Source organism: Dermacentor andersoni, chromosome 5 (genome assembly GCF_023375885.2).
Source record: "Dermacentor andersoni chromosome 5, qqDerAnde1_hic_scaffold, whole genome shotgun sequence".
Lineage (NCBI taxonomy): Eukaryota > Metazoa > Arthropoda > Arachnida > Ixodida > Ixodidae > Dermacentor > Dermacentor andersoni.
This window is the reverse complement of record NC_092818.1, coordinates 141,805,494-141,828,291: the sequence shown is the minus strand read 5'-3', so window position 1 is coordinate 141,828,291 and position 22,798 is coordinate 141,805,494. Positions and strand designations below refer to the sequence as shown.

Sequence of the window (22,798 nt, the reverse complement as noted above, 5' to 3'; positions counted from 1 at the left end):
AACTAAATAAGAAAACTAGGAACAAAGCAAGACGACTAACAAATCGTTGAAAGATGTCTAGTAAAATATCTGACTGGAGCAAGTATAACAGCAAGGCTGTCGTAGCTCGGATTGCATGCGAAACTTCTGTCCCAGAGTCCTAAAAGATCCCTAGCCCGAGTGCATCCATGTACACCGAAGAAAAGTTTTTGCTGCCAACAGCGCGTTCTTATGGAAGTCACAGTGACACAGCTCAATATCATCGGCAGTTAACACTTGTTGCCCATTGGTGAACCGAGTGGCTCGATCTCAAATAAAGAAACTGCAGGCGCAATCAACCCGAATTCTCAACCAATGAATGGTGAGTCAGACAATGTAACGTAGGGGAGACCACGACCCAACATACGAACCAACACAGGCCCCGACTTTTTCGCATTTCACTAAAGAGACGGCCACGCAACCTTGAAGTGGTTAAGAGAATACAGAAGCTACATGTGTATTCACGGCGAAGTGAGAATAGCTTTGCGAGAAATGGGGAGGGAAAAGCGGCGGAAGAACGCGTAATAACCGTCCATTAAATAAAAAAATCGAGGAGATATTATAGCTGAGAAGCTTGCACCCCTTTATACGCAGTGCCTCACGACTTCAAAAATACCACAAAATGGGAAGAAGTCCAACATTATACTAACTCATAAGAAGGGAGACGTTAGAGAATTGGATAACTATTAGCTTGCTATTTGTATTGTGTCAAAGATTCACTAAGGTAGTTGTCAATAGAATCAGGGCAACAGCCGACTTCAGTTAACCAAGAGAACAGGCTGACTTCATGAAGGGGTATTTTACAATGGATCCCATCCATGTCATCAATCAGGTTATTGAGAAATCTGCGGAGTACTATCAACCTCTCTATACTACAGCTTTCATAGATTACGAAAACGCATTTATTTCAGTAAGGATACCAGCGGTCATAGAGGCATTTCGTAATCAAGGAGTACAGGAAGCATATGTGAATATCCTAGCAAATATCTCTTAAGAGGAAGCGTTAGCTCGGGCCCAACTCCGACGTGGCCTGTTCAAATACATGTAAAACGCAGAAACGCTTTTCTGAGATAATCCCTGGAGCGATTTTAATGAAATTTGTTGCATCAAAGAGAGCAAGTGAAATCACAGTGACTGCTGGAATCGGAATTTCGATTTAGGGCCTGAATTTTGTTTAACGAATTCTTAAAAATTTTAAAGTTCGAAAAAAGATAGAGACACGAAGTTTACAAATTAATAGCTCTGCATAAAAAATAGATATCGCGGTTCTGTAAACGGCATCCGTCAGATCATTGAACGCGTACCAAATTCGAATTCGTTACGCTGTGTACAAGGATTGTGGAATAGCTGTATTTCCATATTAATAATTTCTTGGAGGATTCATGTGTAACAAATCAATCTTGTCCCCTTTAAATGTACTATTAGGTGCAATTCACAGAATTGTGATAGCATTTTTCATTGCTGAGTTACAGAGTTGTAAACTTGATAGTGTCGTTTTCTGAAAGTTTGAAATTCTTGCTAATTTTTTTATAAGGAATTGACGACTAAAACGAAAATTCGATACATAGAGTCACTAGATTTCAAGCTTTTCGTTTAAGTACAACAAACCTTGTGAAATTTGGTGATGTGGTTGCCGAGAGACACGAATTATTGTTTTACACGTATTTATATGGTAGCACCCGAGCTAAAGCTTCCTCTTAGAATTCCACAGTCACCTTAATTCTCCACAAGAAAAGCGGTAAAATACCTGTCAAGTTGAGGGATGAATCTGATGTGCTGCAAGTCAGTACACAAGTGTGATCATTTGGCTTAGTTGGCGTTGTACGCATTTGTGTAATGTAGTTTAAATGTCACGCCAACAGAGTATTGCATGACGGCTGGGTTGTTAACATTTCATATATGATGTTTTAGATGGCTGTCGCCAAATGAGGAAGGCTGGAACGGTGCTTAACGCAAGCGGGAAGTGAGTTTCAGTATTTTGATGTCTGTGCAAAACAAAAATGCACTTGTGCAACAGTACGCGTCGTAAGTTGGTGGACCACCTTACGAAGGCCGATGCACGATGACAGATATAGGTGAGCGTGCTTGATGAACGAGTAGTCGGGCTAGAAATGGCAGAACGTATAAAACAGGCATAGTCGGGCTACTTTAGGACATAATTATAGTGATAAATTGAGGTTCAGTAACAATGGCGGTGAACGAATGATCGGAGTAAATGAATCTTACCGTGCGATTCCAGATTATATACATTATGCTGCACAAGTTAAAATTGGCCAGGATTTCATATTGCGCATGCCTATTCTTCTGGCAATGGGCACGAAAATCACGAGGACAGGAGACACAAGCTCGCTTAGACCATCACTTTTGGTTTTACTTCTCGGATGTCAAAGCAGGAGGTAATGAGGGACTAGACTGCTGGCGCTCCAGACAGCGTATCTGGCTCAGTCTAGGCGGATTCTGTGAGAGGAGTCATCAAAGTTCAGCGTACCTTCTCTCCCAAGGACTGACCGAGCCTAGCGCTTCTCGGTTTCGGCAATCTGACGAGATGCAAAATGTTCACTGTGACGTTGCCGATGAAAGTTACGGACAAATGTTCTTCTAGTGCTCTTGTTGTTTCCACCCTACATTGTCTCAAGTCAACCAGTATTCAGGCTCTGGATGGCGTCAACAACCTGCCCGAGACACCGAAGAACTGGCAGAAAGGCTTGCTTGCCCGATGTGTCATGGCGCAAAAGAAGATGTGGACTATGGGGATCTGCTACGGAAGTTCCCTGGGTCTGAAGCCATCAGAGGAAACCTTACTAGAGCGCACATCTCGCCTAGTAATCCGATAATTCCTCTGAGCATGAGTGCACGGCAGTCACCATAGCTTGCATCTCACCTGCATTATGGAGTCAGGCCTGAATTCTATGCTGTAGGAGATGGAGCCGAAAGAAGGCCCTGAAACCAATTTGAAATAAAGACGAAATTGGGACATTTGGAATCAGCTAGCGCAGGACAGGGGTAGGACAGGGCGCAGGACAGAGCTGCGAGAGGCCTTCGAATAGGGGGGGGGGGGGGTAGTAGTGGACATAAAAATAGGCTGAAGACGACGTCGACGATGATGATGATACCACCACCCGCAACTTGTAGCCCTCAATGAAAGGCCCTCAAATGATGCACAAGGTCGTAACCCAAAAATTTTGTAGGCGGGAACGTACTGTGAGCCAACGGCTTTTCACACCAGCGGTCATCATGGGCTTTTTCAGCGGTACCTTTTGCTTGACGTCCGCAAGCGAAACTCCGAGGCAAAGCTAGCTTATCGGCCGCCTTGCCTCCATGTCTTGAGCATTCATGCACCCGGCTGAAGCTGAGAACTCCGAGCACAAACTACCGTTATCAATGCACGCCACTTTTTTTTGTAACATACCGCAGTGAGATAAATGCTAACGTCAAGGGGAAAGCTTTCAGCACACTTAATTATGAATTACCATGGTGTGTACCAGACCCACTAAGGGGGCTGTGGAAGAGTGGTCATGAGTAGCACATAGAAGTTATCTGCTGATGTATGCAGCAGTTTGATTTTCTTAATTAGTGCAGTTTTGAGTTTTGATGCGTGTGTGTGTTTAAAATAGTTCGAACTATTTTATTACTACTCATTTTGTATAAATAGCTGCACAGGGCTGTGGTAGCCGTGTTGTACGCAGGGCGAGGGTGGGGAATTACACCTGAACTTACTTCCCCTGCGACAGCTGTGACTCTATATGGTTACGCCAAAGTGCTATGCAGTGGAAAAAAAGTTAACTTTACTAAGTCTTCCCCGTACTGACCACCTACGCGAACCATCTATATAAGCATACTGAAGGAAGCCAGACAGTGGACGTCAAATAGTTTTGAAAAGCGACCTGCGTCGCCCATATAATGTGCAATCTAAACTGTGTAGATCGGATGTGTTAACCGTGGTTCGTACTCGCGGATAGATTGTCTTGAATGAAACTCAGATAAGATACCATCAGTCGACGATTATCTGTCGACATCCGCACGGTTTCTACTAGCTCAAGGTCATCTATAATATTATTATGACAATATATTTTGCTACTGCTGTCTACGAATCTTCATCACCCACAGTCAACCTAAAGACAGCGACACGAGAACCGCTTTTGTTTTCGCTCTTAAGCAGGCTACATACGCTATTGCCAAATACAAAACCACGCAGCTGTCATATTACACACGGACCATATCTCTTTCTATATAACCATGCACATTACGTATAACTATGAGAACCGCAGTTGCGTGCAGTAAGGCACAGCTAATCACAAACATATCCACGCACAGCGATGCAGTGAAGATCATCGCTCAATTTAGCACACCGCATCGGCCTGCCCCACATCCGTGAAACTACCGCTGCATATCCTGTCACGTGCCTCCCTACGTCACACCGTTCCGTTGCTCCTCTTCCCACCCTCCGCGTCTCTCACACTGCCAGTTGCTCTCCCAACGGCATACGTCCCTACATTGCAACAAATTTGTTGTGTCACTTAAATTTAAACGCATCAGAAGAAGCTGCGAAGGAAATCGTGAGCGTCTAGCTGCACACACGCTTTGCGTTACCCCTTCAAAATTTCCGCGTGACACATACAACATTCAAGAAAAGAATTCCGCACCGAAGTAGTTGACAAATATTCCTCCAATAACGGCTCCGCAGCCGCGCCCGAGTCCGTGATGAAGTCCCTGCAGGACACCCTGTGCCGACGACCTGAGGTTGGCGGGCGTCGCCTGGGTGATGTAGGAGCAGCAAGCAGCCCACACAGCCGCATGCGTTACTCCTGCAAAGACGGAATGAGGGACGTAACTTACCAGAGTTTAAGAGCGAAAGCAGAACACCACACATGCACTAAGGTCTGAATCCAAGCAAGGTTGTAAGACAATGTCTCTTTAAGGAGATAGTGGAAACAACGGGACAAGCGAGTGCCAAATACGCACGAAGCACCATTAGGGAACGCAAAAAAAAACATTATGCCAGAACTCACCTCACGCTGACTGCTGATGGCAATGCGAATAGCATTCGACATAATACATTAAAGGTGCTGTGTTTAGTCTAGTTGCCACTGCGATACTTTAGGGCGACTGTGGTTCCTATGAAGGGCATTTACGGTTGCAGTAGGGTTATGGACTCGTGGTGCCAGATGTAGACATCGAAGATGTGCGGATACGAAAATGGAGTAGCACAATTTAGTAGTGCCAATTTGAAACATCCACATATACACGTTTATGTAGGAAGTAAAGGAAAAACAAACAAGGCCGCATATTATATTTAAGCACCTGCTCAGAAAGACAAACACTGGATAGCGTTTGTTGCCGATTCGTACATATACAGCAAGAACACAAGACACAACGAAAGAGAGAGAGATAGAGAGCATTCACCACAAAACATCAGTATAACTGCAAATTATTACACAGATTGCAGAGTGGCTTAAAGGCAATCAAAACGTCATGGCACGGCGAATAGAATAATTCGACAGAGTACGCACCCATTTCTTTACTGCCGTTCTGTTCAGATTAGCTGAAGAAAATGAAAAACGGGCTTATGCTAGAATTTGTGTACGGTTATTACGCGCCCATGCACACCCACACAAACATGAATACGTTTACGAAGACGCGTACTTCAAGAGTACAGAGAACAGTCTCGCTTTTCTGTAGCTCCCGTGGTTCAGCATCATTCGAACTGGCCCGACTATCACCTTCCAAATCTGCGATAATCGAGGTGCCCGGCAGGTAATCACCACGCCATAAAGGCGTCTTCGTCCCTGTCCCATACGCCGTCGGTGGCCTCTTTTCATGGTGTCGTAAACCATAAAGCTCGCCTCCCGAACAAACATCTCTTCCGGGGCTACCGCATAGAGTACTGCTCGGATTTTTACTTCTTCCTGAAAGCACTAGGAGCAGTCATCAGAGAAATCGGGAACCAAAGGGGGAATGCCGGAACTCCTGCACGCAGTGCGACGACTACCTTTATCCTAGCAGATCAGGCACCGTTCAGCCGGTTGCCTTCCCTTTCTCTTTTCCTCTCCTCTTATTGAGTGCATTTAGGTTGGTTTGCTTAGTTTCGACCCAACGTGGAGAAGTCCAGTATCCCAAGAACAAAGCAATACGGTTAAACGCAATGCCGGAAAAAAAAGAAAAGGAAGTGAGGAAAAACTAGTGAACGGTGGCTGATGCATTCATTGCCTTCTTTTTTTTTTCTCGCCGAAGGTCGAACGGACTCCGCAGAGGAGTGCCTCCACCGTTGCTAAGCGACCAAATCGAGAAAACGAAAAGAAGAGCGGGAGTTGCTATCCCAAGCCTCTCCTGCGCTATATGCTCTATTTCATTTTGCTCTTCTTCTGCATTTTTGCTGCCTTCTTTCACGGTGCTCTGGGACCCGGAAACCTCCTTTTCATCAACGCGTCCATCTCATTCATGGACCTATTTCTCAAAGCCTCGAAGCACGCTTATGAGAGAGATAGAGAGAAAGAGAGAAAGAGAGAGTATGGTGCAGATAAGAACGAAATGACGCGGCGAGGACAAAAGTTCAAAAGAAGAAAATGAAAATAAACTGTCGACTTGCAAAGCGGCTCCCAGGCTCTGCCGATGGCAGTTGGCGGGCCACTATTTTGTTTGCACCACTACTACGGGGGAGCCTCGAGCCACTTTCTGGGCAGTTTTCAGTTTTCCAGGCCCGCGGCTCGTTATAAAAGCTTTCACCGAAGCTTTATTTCGTCCATCCTCGGTACAGTTACTTGCGCGGGCGTTCTCCTCTGTCGAGTGACGCTCCATTTTTATGGAGACAAAAGCCAGTTTTGTTCAGTGCTACTATACAGGAAGTTAACTTCACTTTTTAGGCAATCCCTCCTTATGCGCTTTTATCGCCATCAGCGGAAGTTTTACCTTCTTCCATGACATTGTGATTGTAGTGCCCTCACTGTAACTACGTACAATGCAATAGAGCTCGTTAGGTTAGGCACTTTCACTGTTCCCGTTATTTCTTAGGAACAGACCGTGCTCTACAAATGAACACGAGTGTTACTCTCTTTATTCTGGAATTTGACGCAAGGTGTATCCAGCACAAATGATACAAAAAAAAAAACGGACACCACATAAACGCATGCCTCCCCGTGTGGTGCAGGTACTGCAACCACGAGTTTACGCACTTGTTGTGAGCATTGAGCTGAGTGATATAGTCCCTCGTAACATTAGACTTTAATCTGTCTTCCCTTAGCATCTTGTGTCTAATATCCGGAATATCCGGACACGGCCATAACAGGTGATGAGTATCCGCCCTGGACGCGGAAGCCGAGCTCGTAGGACGCGTGCCAGGGTTTTCAGTTGTACAACCCCAATCCTAGGTGACAGCAGTTGTCATGGCCATTGCAGCCCGAAGCCTCCGAAGACACCCCCGTTACTTCCTAATATATAAATTTGTGCAGTCTATAGATAGCCTGCAGAAATTTTGCAAAGCCGTCTGCCGTTTCGTAGGCTTGTCTTTTTGGCTATGTAATGTCTACATCCTGTCTAAAGACAGACGTCTTTAACGCTATTTCCTGTGGTCGATTGCGGTCCATACACTTCCAAGTGGATTAATAGCAGAAAGGTAAGAGACACTTCTCGAATTAAGGTCGTTGAATGTCTGAATACACTATAATTCCCGAAACAGCAGCTGTAGACTTTCTATGTGCTGTATAAATAAATTTCCCAAAAAAGAGAAGGGGGGGGCGGGGTATGTGGGGAAAAAGTAATAAATCAAGAAGAAAGTTATAGGAAATCAGAGGCTAGGACATGTGCGCTCGTCGTAGGGAGAAGGGAGAGGGGGGGGGGCACGCGTAGTCTTCTTCTAATATAGGAGCCGTAGTAAACATGTCGACATCATAATATACTGTTAGTTGAGATTATAGTATTTAAAAAAGAAAAATACGATGTTGTATGTTAGCGCCGAAGGCTGTTTTCTTCTGCTTGTTATTGCCTGCGCATTTCTGGACGTTAACATGTCATGCCGACTGACCGAGTTTCTTAGCGTTTACAGTCTGATGAGCATTGTAATCGTCTCGAACATGTGCATACGAAATGCTAGTTGGCATAAAATGATGCTGAGTAGTAAAGCACGGTTTTTATCTGCGTTGCTCTCTCTCTGAACATTGCGAGAAATGCACTGCCAGGAAAGTTTGTGCAGCCATTTACACAGTTCTTCACGTTGTTTCTTTATCACGGTGTAAAAATGCGTTGAGCAGTCATTCTCCTCTTTGAAAGACCGCTTACGTTTATCAGCGAGTCGTTTCGAGGTTTTCGGCGTATCGCAGCTAGGTGCCTTCCAAGAGGCTTTCCCCTCTGCAACGTGCCTGCATTTTTCAGATGTATGTGGTCGTCACGTCAGTATTGACAACCTCCATAATATATGGAAGGAAACAGAAGCTGACATCGGGAGGAAAGATTCGACGGTTATCATGCAAATACAGGACGCTTCATCTTAAGGGCATTGAAAAAAAAAATCATACTTGCGTATGCACAGCAGCGCGGTATACCCAAGGAGAGCAATTCGATGCCGCATTGGAGCGACGAAATAAGAAAATGAGGAAGCCACCGGCGCCGCGTACGAATAAAAGTAAGACATTAGAAACTAAGAAATTTCGACGCATTGCGCATTCGCGCAAACCCTGACTCGGCATACTCGAGTTTCAGAAAATTGGTAAGCGCCGACAAGGAGGCGGGCACGCTAGCCCGAAAGGCGTAATCCTCGTCGCATCGAAAGGAAGGTGTCAGCGCTATATAGAAGCAAAGTTCCGCACATTGAAAGAGGCTGTTTCGCGCATCTGACAGGAAAGATGAGTACAGACATATGAGACGAATTTTTTTACTGAACAAACTAAAAAAAAAAAAGAACTGCGCGACGAAAATTGAGCCTTCGTATTCCAAAGAACTCCTTTAGGTGCCATTCCACGGCCCCATCGGGAGTGTGTATACGATGTCAACACTGTTGGAGGGAGGACACTCGAACTTTTCGAAGCAGCTCAGCAGTCACAAATTTCTCCGCCATCTGAGTTTCACAAGAAAGTTGCGTGGAAAAAAAAATATGATGTTTTTTTACGTATACGCTCTGCACTCATTTTAAGAGGTATAACCAACCAGCTGATTTAAAGCGAAGTAAACGTGCCTTGTAGGCACATTTGAGTCGCCATATTTTGAGAAAAGGGGAAAAAAGAAAAAAGAAAGGCATGTCAGACAATTCATTTACTCAAGTTTGGAGGCAACATTGGTGTAAGGTAACCGGAAAAAAAAAAAAGCAGCAAGCCTCCTACGCACTCAGTGGTTGGCTAGGTCGTAAATAATTGTGTATATTACGTCGGCGTGTGAGTGACATTGTTGCGAAATTGTCGTCGTGTAGGGAGGGCAATTACGGTTTAAGCGGTAATTTTTTCAGTGAGCTAAATAAAGGGATAATCAAGGTAAACAATGGACGAAGCTATAAACCGATACATTCAAGCTCCAGAACTCTGCCTGGGCTTTGCTCTATAAATAAAGTTTATCGGCGGAGAAAGCGAAGGACAAATGCAACTTTTCGAATTTCGCGTCCGTATCGCATCGCATGGGACGCCGTGTATTTCGCAGAATATTCACACATTTCAATCACCCCCCCACCTTTGTTTTTTCTCTGCAGGCAAGGCCGAATATCGCAGGCTAAGTATTTTGTTCATTCAGAAGATGAGTACTAACACACCGTACACAGGCAAATAATTGACTAACTTTTTCTGGCGGTGCTTACGAACTATGACGTCACAGAGAGAGACAGAGCAGGAGTTTCGCGGTGGCGTCGGCACTCGCCTTTCGGTTTTGTGTTGTCCTCTTCAATTACAAGGGCCCACTGTACATATATACACGCAAAAACGTACAGAATAGCCCAATTAGCATAATTTGTTCATCTAGCTTGATTTATTGTCTTCTTTATTGTCTCTTTGACGTTATTTTACATTGCGAGGGATGTGGCGTCAACTAATGGCCATTTGTTGTGAAGTAAAGGGAAAGAAAGTGTGAAGTAAAATAAAAGAGCCCGCCGTGCACCGCGCTTGCAACTTCAGCATGCCGAACGCCCAGCTCTGTCTATAGAATTGCGTTAGTAGCACTGAAATCAATAAAACAAGAACAAACATTCAGTGGTTTTTACACCTACGAAAATTTTGGCGCTGAATATTTATTTATTTATTTATTTATTTATTTATTTATTTACTTATTTATTTATTTATTTATTTATTTATTTATTTATTTATTTATTTATAATCGCATAGTTTCACGCTACGTGAAGAGCTTGCCGTTTGACTGAACCAAGCGCTTCCATTAAGCCAGTAAACCAGTGGTCCATAATATAGAGAAACAAAGTTAACACAGGCAACACTAACTGCGCACATGATCACCACGTTTCTCAGCGTTTCTTGAACATCTGCGTGTGGCTCCCATCGTATCGTTCTGCTTATCGAACGAAGAAAAAACAAAAGAAATTCAAGAGTAAGAAAAAGTTTCACCCGGTGAACCAGCAGAATACAATGCCGCCTTCAAGGATCAGCACTTCATCATTCTCGGCGAAGCCAAGATACAAACAAACAGACGGTGCGGCTCGCTAAGAACCAACGAAGAAAGCAGTGGTCTTCTTTCCTTACGCCCTATTCTACCATCGAGAAAGGACAGACCACCTACATAAAGGGTGCGAAGTGGAGAGCCCACTGATGGATCTCTTGCAAGGGGATCGGATTTTCTGTGACGATGGCACCAACCACAGACGCGAATAAATGCTTGTTCAGAACATCCGAAGTGGAGAGGAATCTGCTTTCTCTTTTCTCTTTCAATATCCTCGAAATGTATAAAATCACAATGAATCGTATCGATAAGTCCTGGATGGTTCCAGTGTGGAAGTGCGCGCCGCCTTCGAGATTACCGGGGCTTCAAATGATCGAGAATGAACGGGCGATATCAAACGTGTACTTTGAGACTAATCAAACACCCTGCAACGCACGATAGTTTGGTTTTCTGTACGAGGGCGCTTTCAACGCCGTCGTTGAGTCGTGATCCCACGTAATAAATGATATAAAATAAAGAAAGAACAAAATATGAAAGAAACAACATTGTACAGAAGGCATTTGAGGGCTTCATTCGGCGCAATAGTGTTTTTTTTTAATTTTTCTTATACAAAGTATATATCAAAGTGATATCGATCCTAAACTGTCTGCGTGCCTCCGGCTCTTTTTGAGGCTGCGACATGGACGTCTAAAAATAATAACCCGCCTGCAATCTGTTCTTCCATAACCAACTCGGAATACAACGCACAAAGAAAGCAAAACAAGAAAGAAAGAAAGCGGGATATTGACTCTAGAGCGAATAAGACGAAAAAAGCGAAGGGCCAAATAATAATAATAAAAAGAAAAAAGTTTAACCACGATAGCGCTGTGACCGAGTTCGTTTCCTTGGTTACGGTGAAGGCCTTGCTGTCGGGGCGCGAGTCTCTCACTGTTCTTTCTTTTCTTTCCTTCATTTGAGGCGCGCTTCTTATGAAATGGGATAGTAGGATGAGAGAACGTCAAGCGTCTCAATATTACGCGATGGGACCAAGTGAGCACGTGCAAAGATTTTATTAATAAATATGTCACCAGCATAGCTGAATCTTATCACCTGCATTTATCGAAAGAAAAGTGAAAAAGAAAGACACACGAGCGGTAGGAGAGAAATAAAGTACGGAGGCGGACATGCGTTGCTTCTGGGAACGGAATAATTGCATCTGAATGCTCGAGGGAAATTGGGAGTTCAGCTCCATGGGATACTTGCGCAATATGCTCTGACGCACGATAGGGTTAATACCAACGGCGCTCGAGAAGTTTTGAATAAATAGAGGAACGCATCTCCGTGTTTTTTTTTTACTTATAATGTGCAGCCCATGACATTTGTTATTCAAAAGTAAGAAAAACGTCGCTTGAGCAAGAACGACAAGACAACACCGAGTCCGCATAATCGGGGAGGATAAGAATAGAAATCATATCAGAACCGAGAATCTGTGCTTGCTTACATTTTACACGAATCATTAGTCCACTAAACATTGGTAGTTTCCTTCTTAGCACCTCTAGTTCGTGTTGCAACATGCAAAACAAACATTGCGCCCAGACTGTCTCGCGGAGCAGGTGTTTATAAAGCACCTGTCTGCAATATGCTGGTAAATGTCGGGAGCAGTATTATGATGTTTCTTTTTTCTTTTTTTTCAGGAGACGAAGCATTTTGTAGCGCGTAGACTGATCGCGTTGACCGGTTATTAGCGCGCGAGTAGGACCAAAAAGCGCTTTTTGATAATTCCGTTAAGGTATCCGTACGGCGAAGGAAAAACTGCTCCCGTAACAGCGTCGTCCCTGACTTGTTCCGTCCTCTGCCGACCTTAAAGTTCTTTCGCAAGCACTCCAGTCTCAGGCAGCAATAACTAAAAGTAGAATAAAAGTCACCTAAAACAACTACAGCAGCAACGACAAAGTTCTTATGGACGCCATGGGTTCCGGCGGTCGGGGCACCGACGACTTCAGGCCTCAGAAAAGAATAACTGTTGGCTTCCCAGTGAACTTGCTACTCTGACGTCAATTATCTTCTGGTACCTTGACCTTCAGTTTTCTTGCGTACTAGAGGAATGAAAGCAATGAAAAGTTGAATTGAATTCTGGGGTTTTATGTACCAAAACCACAATTCGATTATGAGGCATGTCGTTGAGGGGGACTCCGCATTAATTTTGGCCACAGGGGATGTTTAACGTGCCCCCAATGCACGGGACTCACGGGCGTTTTTGCATTTCGCCCCCATAGAAATGCGGTCGCCGTCGCGGGGATTCGATCCCGCGACCTCGTGCTTAGCAGCGAAACACCGCAGCCGCTATGCTACCGCGGCGGGGTTGAAAAGTTCGGGCCAAGGTATCAGAATATAATTCACGCTAGAGTAGCAAGCTCACTGGGAAACCAACAATTATTCTTTTCTGAGCCCGAAGACGTCGCTGTCACGACCTTTTCGTTGATTTTATGTCTCTAGAACGCAAGAAGCTATTGTTAACAATGTCGCGCACGTAGGGAAGCTAGCGATCAATCGCCATTTGAGAAGTGCGTAAAATGGAACGAGAGTGCAAGAAAGCTCTTCATTTAAACGCAGAGAAGTTAGCCGGCGTGGGATTATTCGTCTATATATATGCTACACTGCAATGGAGAAAAACAATGCTTTCTTTTCAATGTATATGTGTAAATGTTATTTGGTTGCAAATATTCCGGCTCAAAATCTCAAAATATGCAATGATTTGTTTTTATTTTCCTGCTTTCTCTGCGACGCCCTTCGTAAGCTACACTTCAATACGAGATGACTGCAGCCTCAAAAGGTTACAACTACAGAAAGCTGAGCAAGTTCGTAAGGATTTATGTTTCGAAAGGTTGAGCGTACAAAATACTGACTAAGAGGAGCGAAAAACAATCGCGCTGTCATTTTCATTCGTTCATACGGCCCGTTGTTCCTGCTCCTAACCTTTAAACTCAACTTAATAGAGTCACTGTTTATCTCCGAAATATATGTGTTAGCATTGAGCCTGTCAAAGGGGAAAAAAGCGTACGTGTAAGATGCGGGAATACACACACACACACACACACACACACACACACACACACACACACACACACACACACACACACACACACACACACACACACACACACACACGCACACGCACACGCACACACACACACACACACACACACACACACACACACACACATATATATATATAGATATATATATATTGCGATGGTCTGCCGTCAGTTGCACTTTGCTCCTCGAAAAGGCCGGACGAGCGTCGAGTGAGCTCCTGAACAGTTTGCAATGTTGTGAACGCGGTTTAAATTATGCATCCCGGAACCCCAAAGAAGAGAGGCGACGTAATGGTGACGAATTTCTCTCGCATTTACCGCTAAATTGCCACTGACTTTTTTTTCTCGGAACTAGCTTCTTCAACGGACAACCTTACACACTCACCTTGAATGAATTCGAAGGGCAGCACCCACCAGGGGTTCTTCAACCAGGAGATGTAAAGGAATCGACAGACGTTGCCGATGAGCCCAATACAAAGCACCTGTTTGGGAGTAGAGCGTGTAGATACAACTTTAGATTTTGTGTTAGGAAGGACAAATGCACAGATTTGTAGGCAGATAAAAGCCCACACAAGATCTCTGCAGCCACATCGTTACAACGTGTTCCTTAATGTCTTCGAGTCGCATACTTAAGAGCAATGTGACTAAATTTCATTGAACCTCGCCATTGCACAGCTATTATCTGGCAGGTTGTAAAGGTGCACATGAAGTCATGTCTTTCATCGAGTGCCTTAAGCTCTCGTCAGCAATTCATTAATCGCTGATGGCGAGCTTGCAATAGCGAGCAGCAAGATGACGACTTGCTTTGTCGATGGGCACGACACCTAAACAAGTAGATGTACGAAAAACTTTGTCTTAAATAAATTTTAGCGAGGTAGAAAGTCATAAACCAGACGGAGAAAAAAGAAACGAAACAAAGGTTGTCATATGATGACTGCGTCATAAGACAAGCTAATTCGAGCCGGCTGTCTCAAAGTTTCACCGCTAATAAAGCAAACCCACACACTTATGAATAAACGTAAAGCGAGAACTAAACTAAAAAGTAGAAGAAAGCTCTAAACATGAAGGACATATATCACGGCTGATTACGCAGAATCAGCACACAGCAACAGATTGTTTACCACAGTATACAACAACAATAGCATACACCAGTTGTAAGACAAACAATGTTTGTTTCTACGAACCAAAGGGTTGCAATGCGAACATGCCGAATTTGCGTCTCAAACATTACAATAAAGCTTGGGAAAAATATTATTGAAAATAACAGTTCTGATTATGTGAGAATCTCTTAAATGGAAGGCTGAGATTTTCGCTAGTATGTGTGACGACTTAAATGTGACTCCTCGCAAGGAACAGAAAGAGCACTAAAAGATTGCACAAAAGCGGAGAAGGAATTATACAGCTCCTAGGAAAGGCCGTGCTTTAAAATCTGTGCAAATAAATCTTACATGGACGTTAAGCGTCATGTAAGTACGTGAAAGAACCCTACGTGTCCGAATTAATGCACAGACCAGGTGATTTGGGTTTTCTCCTATCCTGTAAATTGCTTTGTGACGTTGATTTTGGTTATTTTTAGCGGTGATATTTTACTTAAAGGAAGGCTTTCAAACCACTTATCGCGCTTAATTTTACGTTTGAGATTTCAAGCATGTCAACTGCCAATTCAATTCAATGCTTCTTAATAAGTTATGGGTGGAGTAGTATTGCATATTCCGCACAGCATGTAGAGTACCAGAAACGTGGAACATATTCCTCCTTTCGTTCAAAAAGATTTCAGCGTGTACACGGTGAAATAAATTGACGAATGTATTTTAGTTGCCCTATTTTTGCGCATGAAAAAAAAAATGAAACCGGGAAGAGCGCACGTTTTCAAGGACCTAAAGTTGGAAAATGATACAATCTTTCTACCAAGGTTTGCTACTAAAGAAATCAAGTTCAGAAATTTAAGTATTCTTGGTTGCCTGAGCTGATCATGCGTTATCGGGAACCGTAGATAGTTTTGTCTGCTTGGTATACCCATATCTATTCTAACAACTCGCAGCCTGCGTTATTTCAAACCCTGCCATTCAATTTAATTGTAGGAACAGCCAATATTTTAGCAGCTTTCTTTCACCATAACACAGCGTTCACTCCATTATTGCTTTGTGAAAGGTTGATGGAAGATGATATCGTCAGGTCTATGACGTTTAGCCTATCACTGGATTAAGTAGCGTAGAAAATCAGGTTCATGAGAGGTGTTACTTATAGTTACTTTAATTAAGGAGCTAGGTATATATTGCTAATTAACATTAAACAAGTGCCAATGAACAAATATTGCTTCATAACCCATAATGCAGTGTTGTTTGGCCTCACAACAACAACAACGACGACGACGACGACGACGACGACAACAACAACAACAACTGCAATAACTATCGTGATCGCATACGAATGCAATTAACATGGAAGTTTGATTTAATTATTGATGTTCATTTGCACAAAAATAGATGGAGGAGGTTGAGAACAAACCTGCACAGACAGGGACCCTGAAATCCTTTTGTTATGTCTGACTGCATGGCTTCACGCAAATAAAAGTCTAAGTCGGTGAACTTGAAAAGGAAAAAAGCTTAAAAAAGAATGTGCAGGCGAACGGTGCTCAATAAGGAAGAACGACAGCTTGATCTGTTTGAATGCACACCATTACGAAGGAACAGAAACACGGGAAGGCATGCATAGGCGTGTGCTATGCCATACACGTGGGTGTCCTTCTTACCCTGACATGTCCAATCTGCCGGATGAAGCGGAAGCTGAAGAAGTAGGCGAATATCTCGGACACGTGGTTGATGACGGAGGCGACACCGAAGAGAGTGGGCGTGCCGCCCAGGTCTTGCAGGTGCCAGAAGAGGAAGGTGAACACGAGACCGATGCCAAAGCCCATGAACCACGTCACAACCAGGAAGGCGCCGTAGCGAACCGTCGCGAATGACCGCAGCACAGCGAACCACTCCGGGAGCTTCCGTGTAGTCTGAGCAAACACCGTGCTCTGTGCGGGGAGAGGCGGGCGGATGTACAGAGCGTCAATTACTCGTTTCATTACCAGTCATAGTACCGTTCGCACAAAATCCACGTACGTATTTTGTGCGCTCATTTACTTCCGAGCTTTCTCACTTCCTCGTAATGTCTCTTCTTTTTTTTACTTTTCCCCCCTTCTTACTTTTTGCTGTGCCCCAGTGTAAGGCGCCGCGCTAGTCAACATCCCTGCGTTTCCTTCTAATCATTCTCTATCACTATGTCTCACCTATTTTATAAAGAAAACAAGCCATGTATATAGAAATATTCAGAAAACTTATCGCGGGGGAGCTTTCTCGGTTGTTTTCTTTTCTTCGTGTTTCAGTTGGGTAAAAAGTGTGCCCATGCACTGTGGATCATTCCCTCTGTAATAAACGCCATAATTTCGCCAATTCTTCACGTAAATTAAAGAAATACCTCGACGATATGTCACCCACATGCTTTAGCAGAAATATATAAATGGGAGTAAAGGCCAGAGACCGAACTGCCGCAGCACCTGACTTTCTTACGAGTTCTTGACACTGAGAAACATCAGCAAGGATTTATCACTGTTGTTACATTTGAAATAAATTACAAAACGAACATGACAGACCCAACACGAATGAACAGACATGCTTGACGAACACAGCGGTAACGAAGACGTGGATGAATAAATTAAGGTAGGTTCACACACCTGCGCCGAATTTCCGCGATCAGAATGCGTGACGATCAGAAAGGCCAACGCAGAAAGATCAGCACTCGTCGGGTGAACCTAGGTTAACTTATTCGTCCTCAACATCGTTACCAGTGTTTTTGTCAGGCATGAACGCACACCAACTTGCTCAAGTTTCCCAGCCAATGAGAAGACAGATTTAACTGGCGTTTCTAAAAAAGACGCTAGGAACATAGCGTATCCGGCAACTTGGTTTGACTCTTCGGGAAGGTAAAAAAAACTTCATTTCACGTGAAAAAAAAATATGAGAAGGGACGGAATTTTTGTCACCGCTCTCCTTTCCGTCTTTACTTCCCCTTTCCCTTCCCCTAGTGCAGGGTAGCAGACCGGAGGTTTTAACTCTGGTTAACCTCCCTGCCTTTCTCTCATTTGCATCTCTCTCTTTTAATTTCACGTATTGCAAGGATAACAGCAAGAAAACATGTTTGCATCAACATATCAACAAAACAAAAACAAAGACTGCATATGTGAATAGAGGGGTAAACAACAACAAAAAATTGACGTGAATAACGTTTTGTATGCGCATTGCTGGAAGCAGCCTTTCGCGTTCCCGCGTTCGATAGAGTGGCCTATTTCTCATCTGTGCAGGTGAGAAATATTTACGCGTGATGAACAATATGTAGGTGAAGAATATATAAATCGCGTATTGCGCTCACACTAATCATTAAGGTTAGGACATTCGACTTGAAAAACAGTGGTTTGGGGAATATGCGAAAGTAGGCACAAACTGTTTTGCCTTTCCCACCTTTATGAGTCCAGGCAATGCAGTGCAATTTTTTTCTATTCCTCGCGATGTTAGTCAAACAAGCTGTGATGTTGACAATACCAAACTTCTTTCCGTATTTACAGGCCTCAGCATATTTTAGCAGATGGCTGCCCAGCGATACCACATTGGACTCACAAATGAAAATGCGTAGGTGATGATCTCATTTATCATATTCATCTTTCTGTTTTTCCTAGTGCTGACGATCGTTTTATATTTATTGCAATATGGCGTAAACTTGGGCCAGTTGCTTCAAGTTTATTATGACGGAACTTCAAAGGGCATCGTGACACTAAGAAAAAGGACACAGGACAAGCGCTGATTCAATTCTGGCATATTTTCCAGCAAATAAATGCATCACCATAATGTATGTCAGCAGTTATTACTGCAAAAAGAGCAGAGGCATAAAAGAAGGAAACGCGATGTGAACGAAAAAAAATATTGATAACACCACATGCACTGCCGGCTTCCACGCACTTTAAAACTAATCACGAAGCTGTTGTTATATGCACCATTATGACTAGCTAAAATATTGCCATTGCAGGACAAAGCTGCTCTTTTTTCGGTCGATTTGACTCTGTTCTGCGCCAACGGCACTGAACCTATAGACACGAATTTTCAAACTGCACTACTCCATATGAGTTCTCTTACCGCTCGATTCGTTTCCCATCCTTGGTAACCATTCGTTTAGAGCTATGAACCACCGGTTTGATCCATTAATCAAGATCCTTCACAGGTTCGTTGTTTCATAAGAATTATTATTATTTTTTTTTTGCACTGGAAAAACCATGAGGAGGTGAGAACCAACCTTTGTCGTCTCCGGCTGTTTCTCTTCCTGCTTGGGTTGCCGGGCCTGCGGTATGCCCGGCGCGATGTCTTCGATGGTGATGGGCTTGCTCGCGTCGCTGTTCATCACGACCTGCTTCATGACGATGTTGTCGGCTGGCGCACCCACGTCAGGCTCATAGTCGAACTTGAGCTGCGTGGCCGATATGAAGGCGCAGCCCATGAGCACCGAGAAGGTGGCGAAGCAGATGGTGTAGTTCCGCTCTTTTTCGTACGGGCCGCATGGGTGGTTTGGAAAAGAGGTCGAGTGGTCGAGCGCAATACCCACGAAGAACATGGCAACACCCCAGCCGAGTGAGCCGAACATGCGTTGGCGACCGTAGTTGTCAGTGTCCTCTCCGAGGTGAGACAGCGTCGCCGAGTCGGCCAGCGTGATGGCCGGGGCGCTGAAGTACTCGCCGAGCACGATGAGCAGCAGGAGGAGGAAGAAGACCTCCTGGACGTCTTCATACTTGTACACGATCGAGCTGAAGGGAGGCGAGATGTAGGACGTGTGCCGCTCCTGGTTGTAGTTGAGGGTGTACTCGACCGTGTTGGGCGACTTGCCGACTACGTAGTTTGGGGGAAGCTGCTTGGCCTTACTTCGCCCTTTTTCCACCTGAGGCAGCGACGGTGCCTCGGTGCTTGAGCGGCCCCTCTTACTGCGCAGCTCCGGTGAAGAATCGAGGAGCTGCGGAACTGATTGCTCTTCTTCGGCGGCGACGTCCATCCAGAGGTCCTCCTGGACCATAGGCACGCTCCGGCGGTAGCGGTCGTTGCCGCCAGTGTCCGGGGAGTACAAGACGTGGTGCGTGTCGTTGTAGTCGATGCACGAGGCGGCGGGAGGCTGCACGAACGCCAGCGAAAGCGTGAATATGATCCAGCAGGCAAGCGAGCAGAGCAGGATCGCCTTGCCCTTCTTGAAGCGGTCAGCGACTCCGCCCCACATGGGGGCGCTGATGAACTCGACCAAGGGCCGGATGCCTATCAGCAGACCACTCTGTGTGGCGTTCATGCCCATCTGCTTGAAGTAGACGGCCAGCAGCGGAAAGAGCGAGCCGAACGCGGAGAAGAAAAAGAAGTAGAACGTCTTGGACACGAGCAGGTCTTGGTTTATGCTGGTTAGGAAGCCCTCGACAAAGTTCTGAGGTGGCCGGAACGGCTGTGCGGGAATCGGTTGTTCTGTTGGTGGCTGTTGGCGTTGGTAACTTTGAGTATTCAACACATTTCTCTCAGAATTCGCGGGTGGCCCCATCGGTGGGCCTCTGTTAGCACCACTGCCGTCTTCATCGTCGAAGCTTTTCATCCGGACCATTGTGGCACACACTGTTAGAACGACACTTGCAGTAGAATTTCTATTGCTTGAAGCAACACCGTAGAGTGTTAATGTTGGAGACGTATCAACATAGTTGCACTGTAAACACGGAAGACGGTTGACATTTTGGTCTGAGGTCGAGCTTCCTGAGAAAAAAAGAAAAGGGCGATAACAAGAAACATGAAAGCTTTATGGTAGAAGGTCTACAACTCGCTCAGTAATCAGCACCAAGAAATGTGCACTAAAGTGGGCACCCTCAGAATGAGGTGTCGTGTATTTTGCTCGACAACTCTTCGTGGCCTACTCAGTCGGACGCACTTGAGTCTTGCACATTTCGCACGTACGCAATAAGCAGAATGCCGCACTGCCTGTCTTTGGACCGACAATGTGCACAAAGGGAAGCAGTGAAAAACAACTTTCATTTGCTCCGAGCTACTCGCGCGATAGGTTCAGCGCAGATCGCCCTGGTGGTACAAAATTATTACAACAATTTGGAGATCAGGAACACCTTACGCCAGAACAAACAACCCTGGTAAACAATTTCAAGCCAACTAAACACGTGACCACAGCTGTTACTGAGGCCCGTGTGGCACGTTTGGCACTTCGATGCTGTGAAAAGTTCTGACAAGTTGTCATTAGCATACGCAAAACATGGAAACACGGGGTTACTATACCAGGCTTTGAATTTAATTGGTGTCAACTTTGACCTCGGTATGCGTTGACTATTCTCATGACAAAAGATGCACAGTAACGTCCAATATAACAGGGTGCGGATGATATTGCATTGATAGTTACAGTGCCTACTTCGAACACACTCGTGCTATGCGACTTGCTGTTAAAAAAGAAGAACTTTTGCACATCTCAACGTATACATTTACATTCGAGCTATCAGTTGTGAAGCGTCTCCTGATAGAACAATGATCCAATGTTGCCTTTTATATCGCACCTGAGTGTACGCCAGCGATCTGAAACTCACGAACTGAACTTTAGTGCCCCAAATGCGTAGTGACAGCCATTGTCTTCGCTTTGTGAACATAGCCTCTAAATCACGCGACCTCGAACGCTCTCCCGGGCGTCTCCTGCGGCAAAACTGTTTTCCGGGCACAGACGCAGCAAAGCGCGAGCAGGCGTGCTCACACGGCGTCATTGGCTGTTCGGAGAGGGGGCGTGGAGACGGCAATGGCGCTCGCCTGGGCGCTGGAGAGAGAGAGAGAGAGTGGGCGAGCGAGACAGGCGCCTCGCTGCGCTCACGATCGAACCTCAGGTTGTCAATTATTTATCGGGCAATGAATGTATGCCAGATGGAGTGCCCGGCGACATTCGATGAAACTTCGGCCAATTTTAGTTTGTCGCTTCCAACTTGCAAACGCCATGGTACGGGTGACTAGACTGGTAAGCAGAGCTCAAGGCGTAAGACTGGGGGGGGGGGGGGGGGGAAGAGAGAGAAAATGAAGGAGGGGGAGGTGAGCGCTTGGCAATGGCGCGCGCGAGGAGCGTTTTCGGATAAAGGAATGTGGGTTGCAATTGCGGATTTGTTTAAGGGTCTCTGTTCATACGAATGGGCATTACTGTGATAAAGAAAAAGAACATGCTACGACGTCAACGTCCGAAGATGAGATATAACCCCAAATATTTGTGGTTATATCGCGCTTTCGTGGTGTTTGGCAAATTAGTGAATAGTTAGTATGATACCTCAGCAAGAAATATTCAAGCACTACGCCATGTATCGATACCTTATGAGAGAGGTTCCGTCCATTGCCGTTACAGCTGAGCTTCACGCCAACCTTTTTTGTAATTGCTTTGCGCTTCCTTACCTAGGCGCATGTTTAAAAAATCGGTTTCTAGGGCGGCCATACATCACACACTTAGCGCTGTTGCATTGTCGTACACTGCGAACTTGTTCGTTGCTTGTTAACCAGATGTCTTCTCTTTGCGAGAGGCACGATGAAGAGCATTATCACTGCAATACTATGCGACCAGACAACAAGGTACACGAGTAAAATTAATAGACTAAATAGTTTTAACTAACAACAACGCGCCTTCTAAGTCCGGAAGGACTGTAAAGCAAGACGAAGAGAACCTTACAGCGCTGTCTCTTCACAACAGGCGTCTTTGGGTTGTCATCGAACGACATGAAATCGTTATCTCGTGTACCATAGGAGAGCATAAAGAGAGGAAGAAAGGAAGAGAGTTCATTGGAAGGAGACTCGAAAGAGAGTAGGAAGGAGGGAAGGGTAGCCGTGCTCGCGCCCTTTAAAGAAAATCCCATCACCGGACAGAAGCACAGGAGTTACGGGCGGAACAAGGGCGAAGCGAAACCTTACCAGCGCAGCGGGCGGTAACCGTCTCGTCCGTACGGCTCGCCGCAGTATCCCCTGATCTTGAATAGTACGAGCGCCAAGGAAAAATCGGTCGAGGCCAGCAGCACCGGGGGCCTGAGAGAACCGGCGGCGGCTGGGCTTTCG

General features: G+C 45.1%; 1 protein-coding gene across 1 annotated transcript in view; it reads right to left on the bottom strand.

Moving 5' to 3' along the window:
• jef (major facilitator superfamily domain-containing protein 6 jef) overlaps nt 1-22,798 on the bottom strand; it is a 29,514-nt gene extending 6,716 nt beyond the window's left edge. Inside the window, exons 1-5 of the mRNA XM_055071075.1 lie at nt 22,658-22,798; nt 19,002-20,479; nt 16,423-16,692; nt 14,056-14,152; nt 4,662-4,823 (exon numbers count right to left, since the gene is read on the bottom strand). Coding sequence (XP_054927050.1) covers nt 4,662-4,823; nt 14,056-14,152; nt 16,423-16,692; nt 19,002-20,333 — 1,861 coding nt within the window. The 5' untranslated portion in view covers nt 20,334-20,479; nt 22,658-22,798. The remainder of the gene's footprint in view (nt 1-4,661; nt 4,824-14,055; nt 14,153-16,422; nt 16,693-19,001; nt 20,480-22,657) is intronic.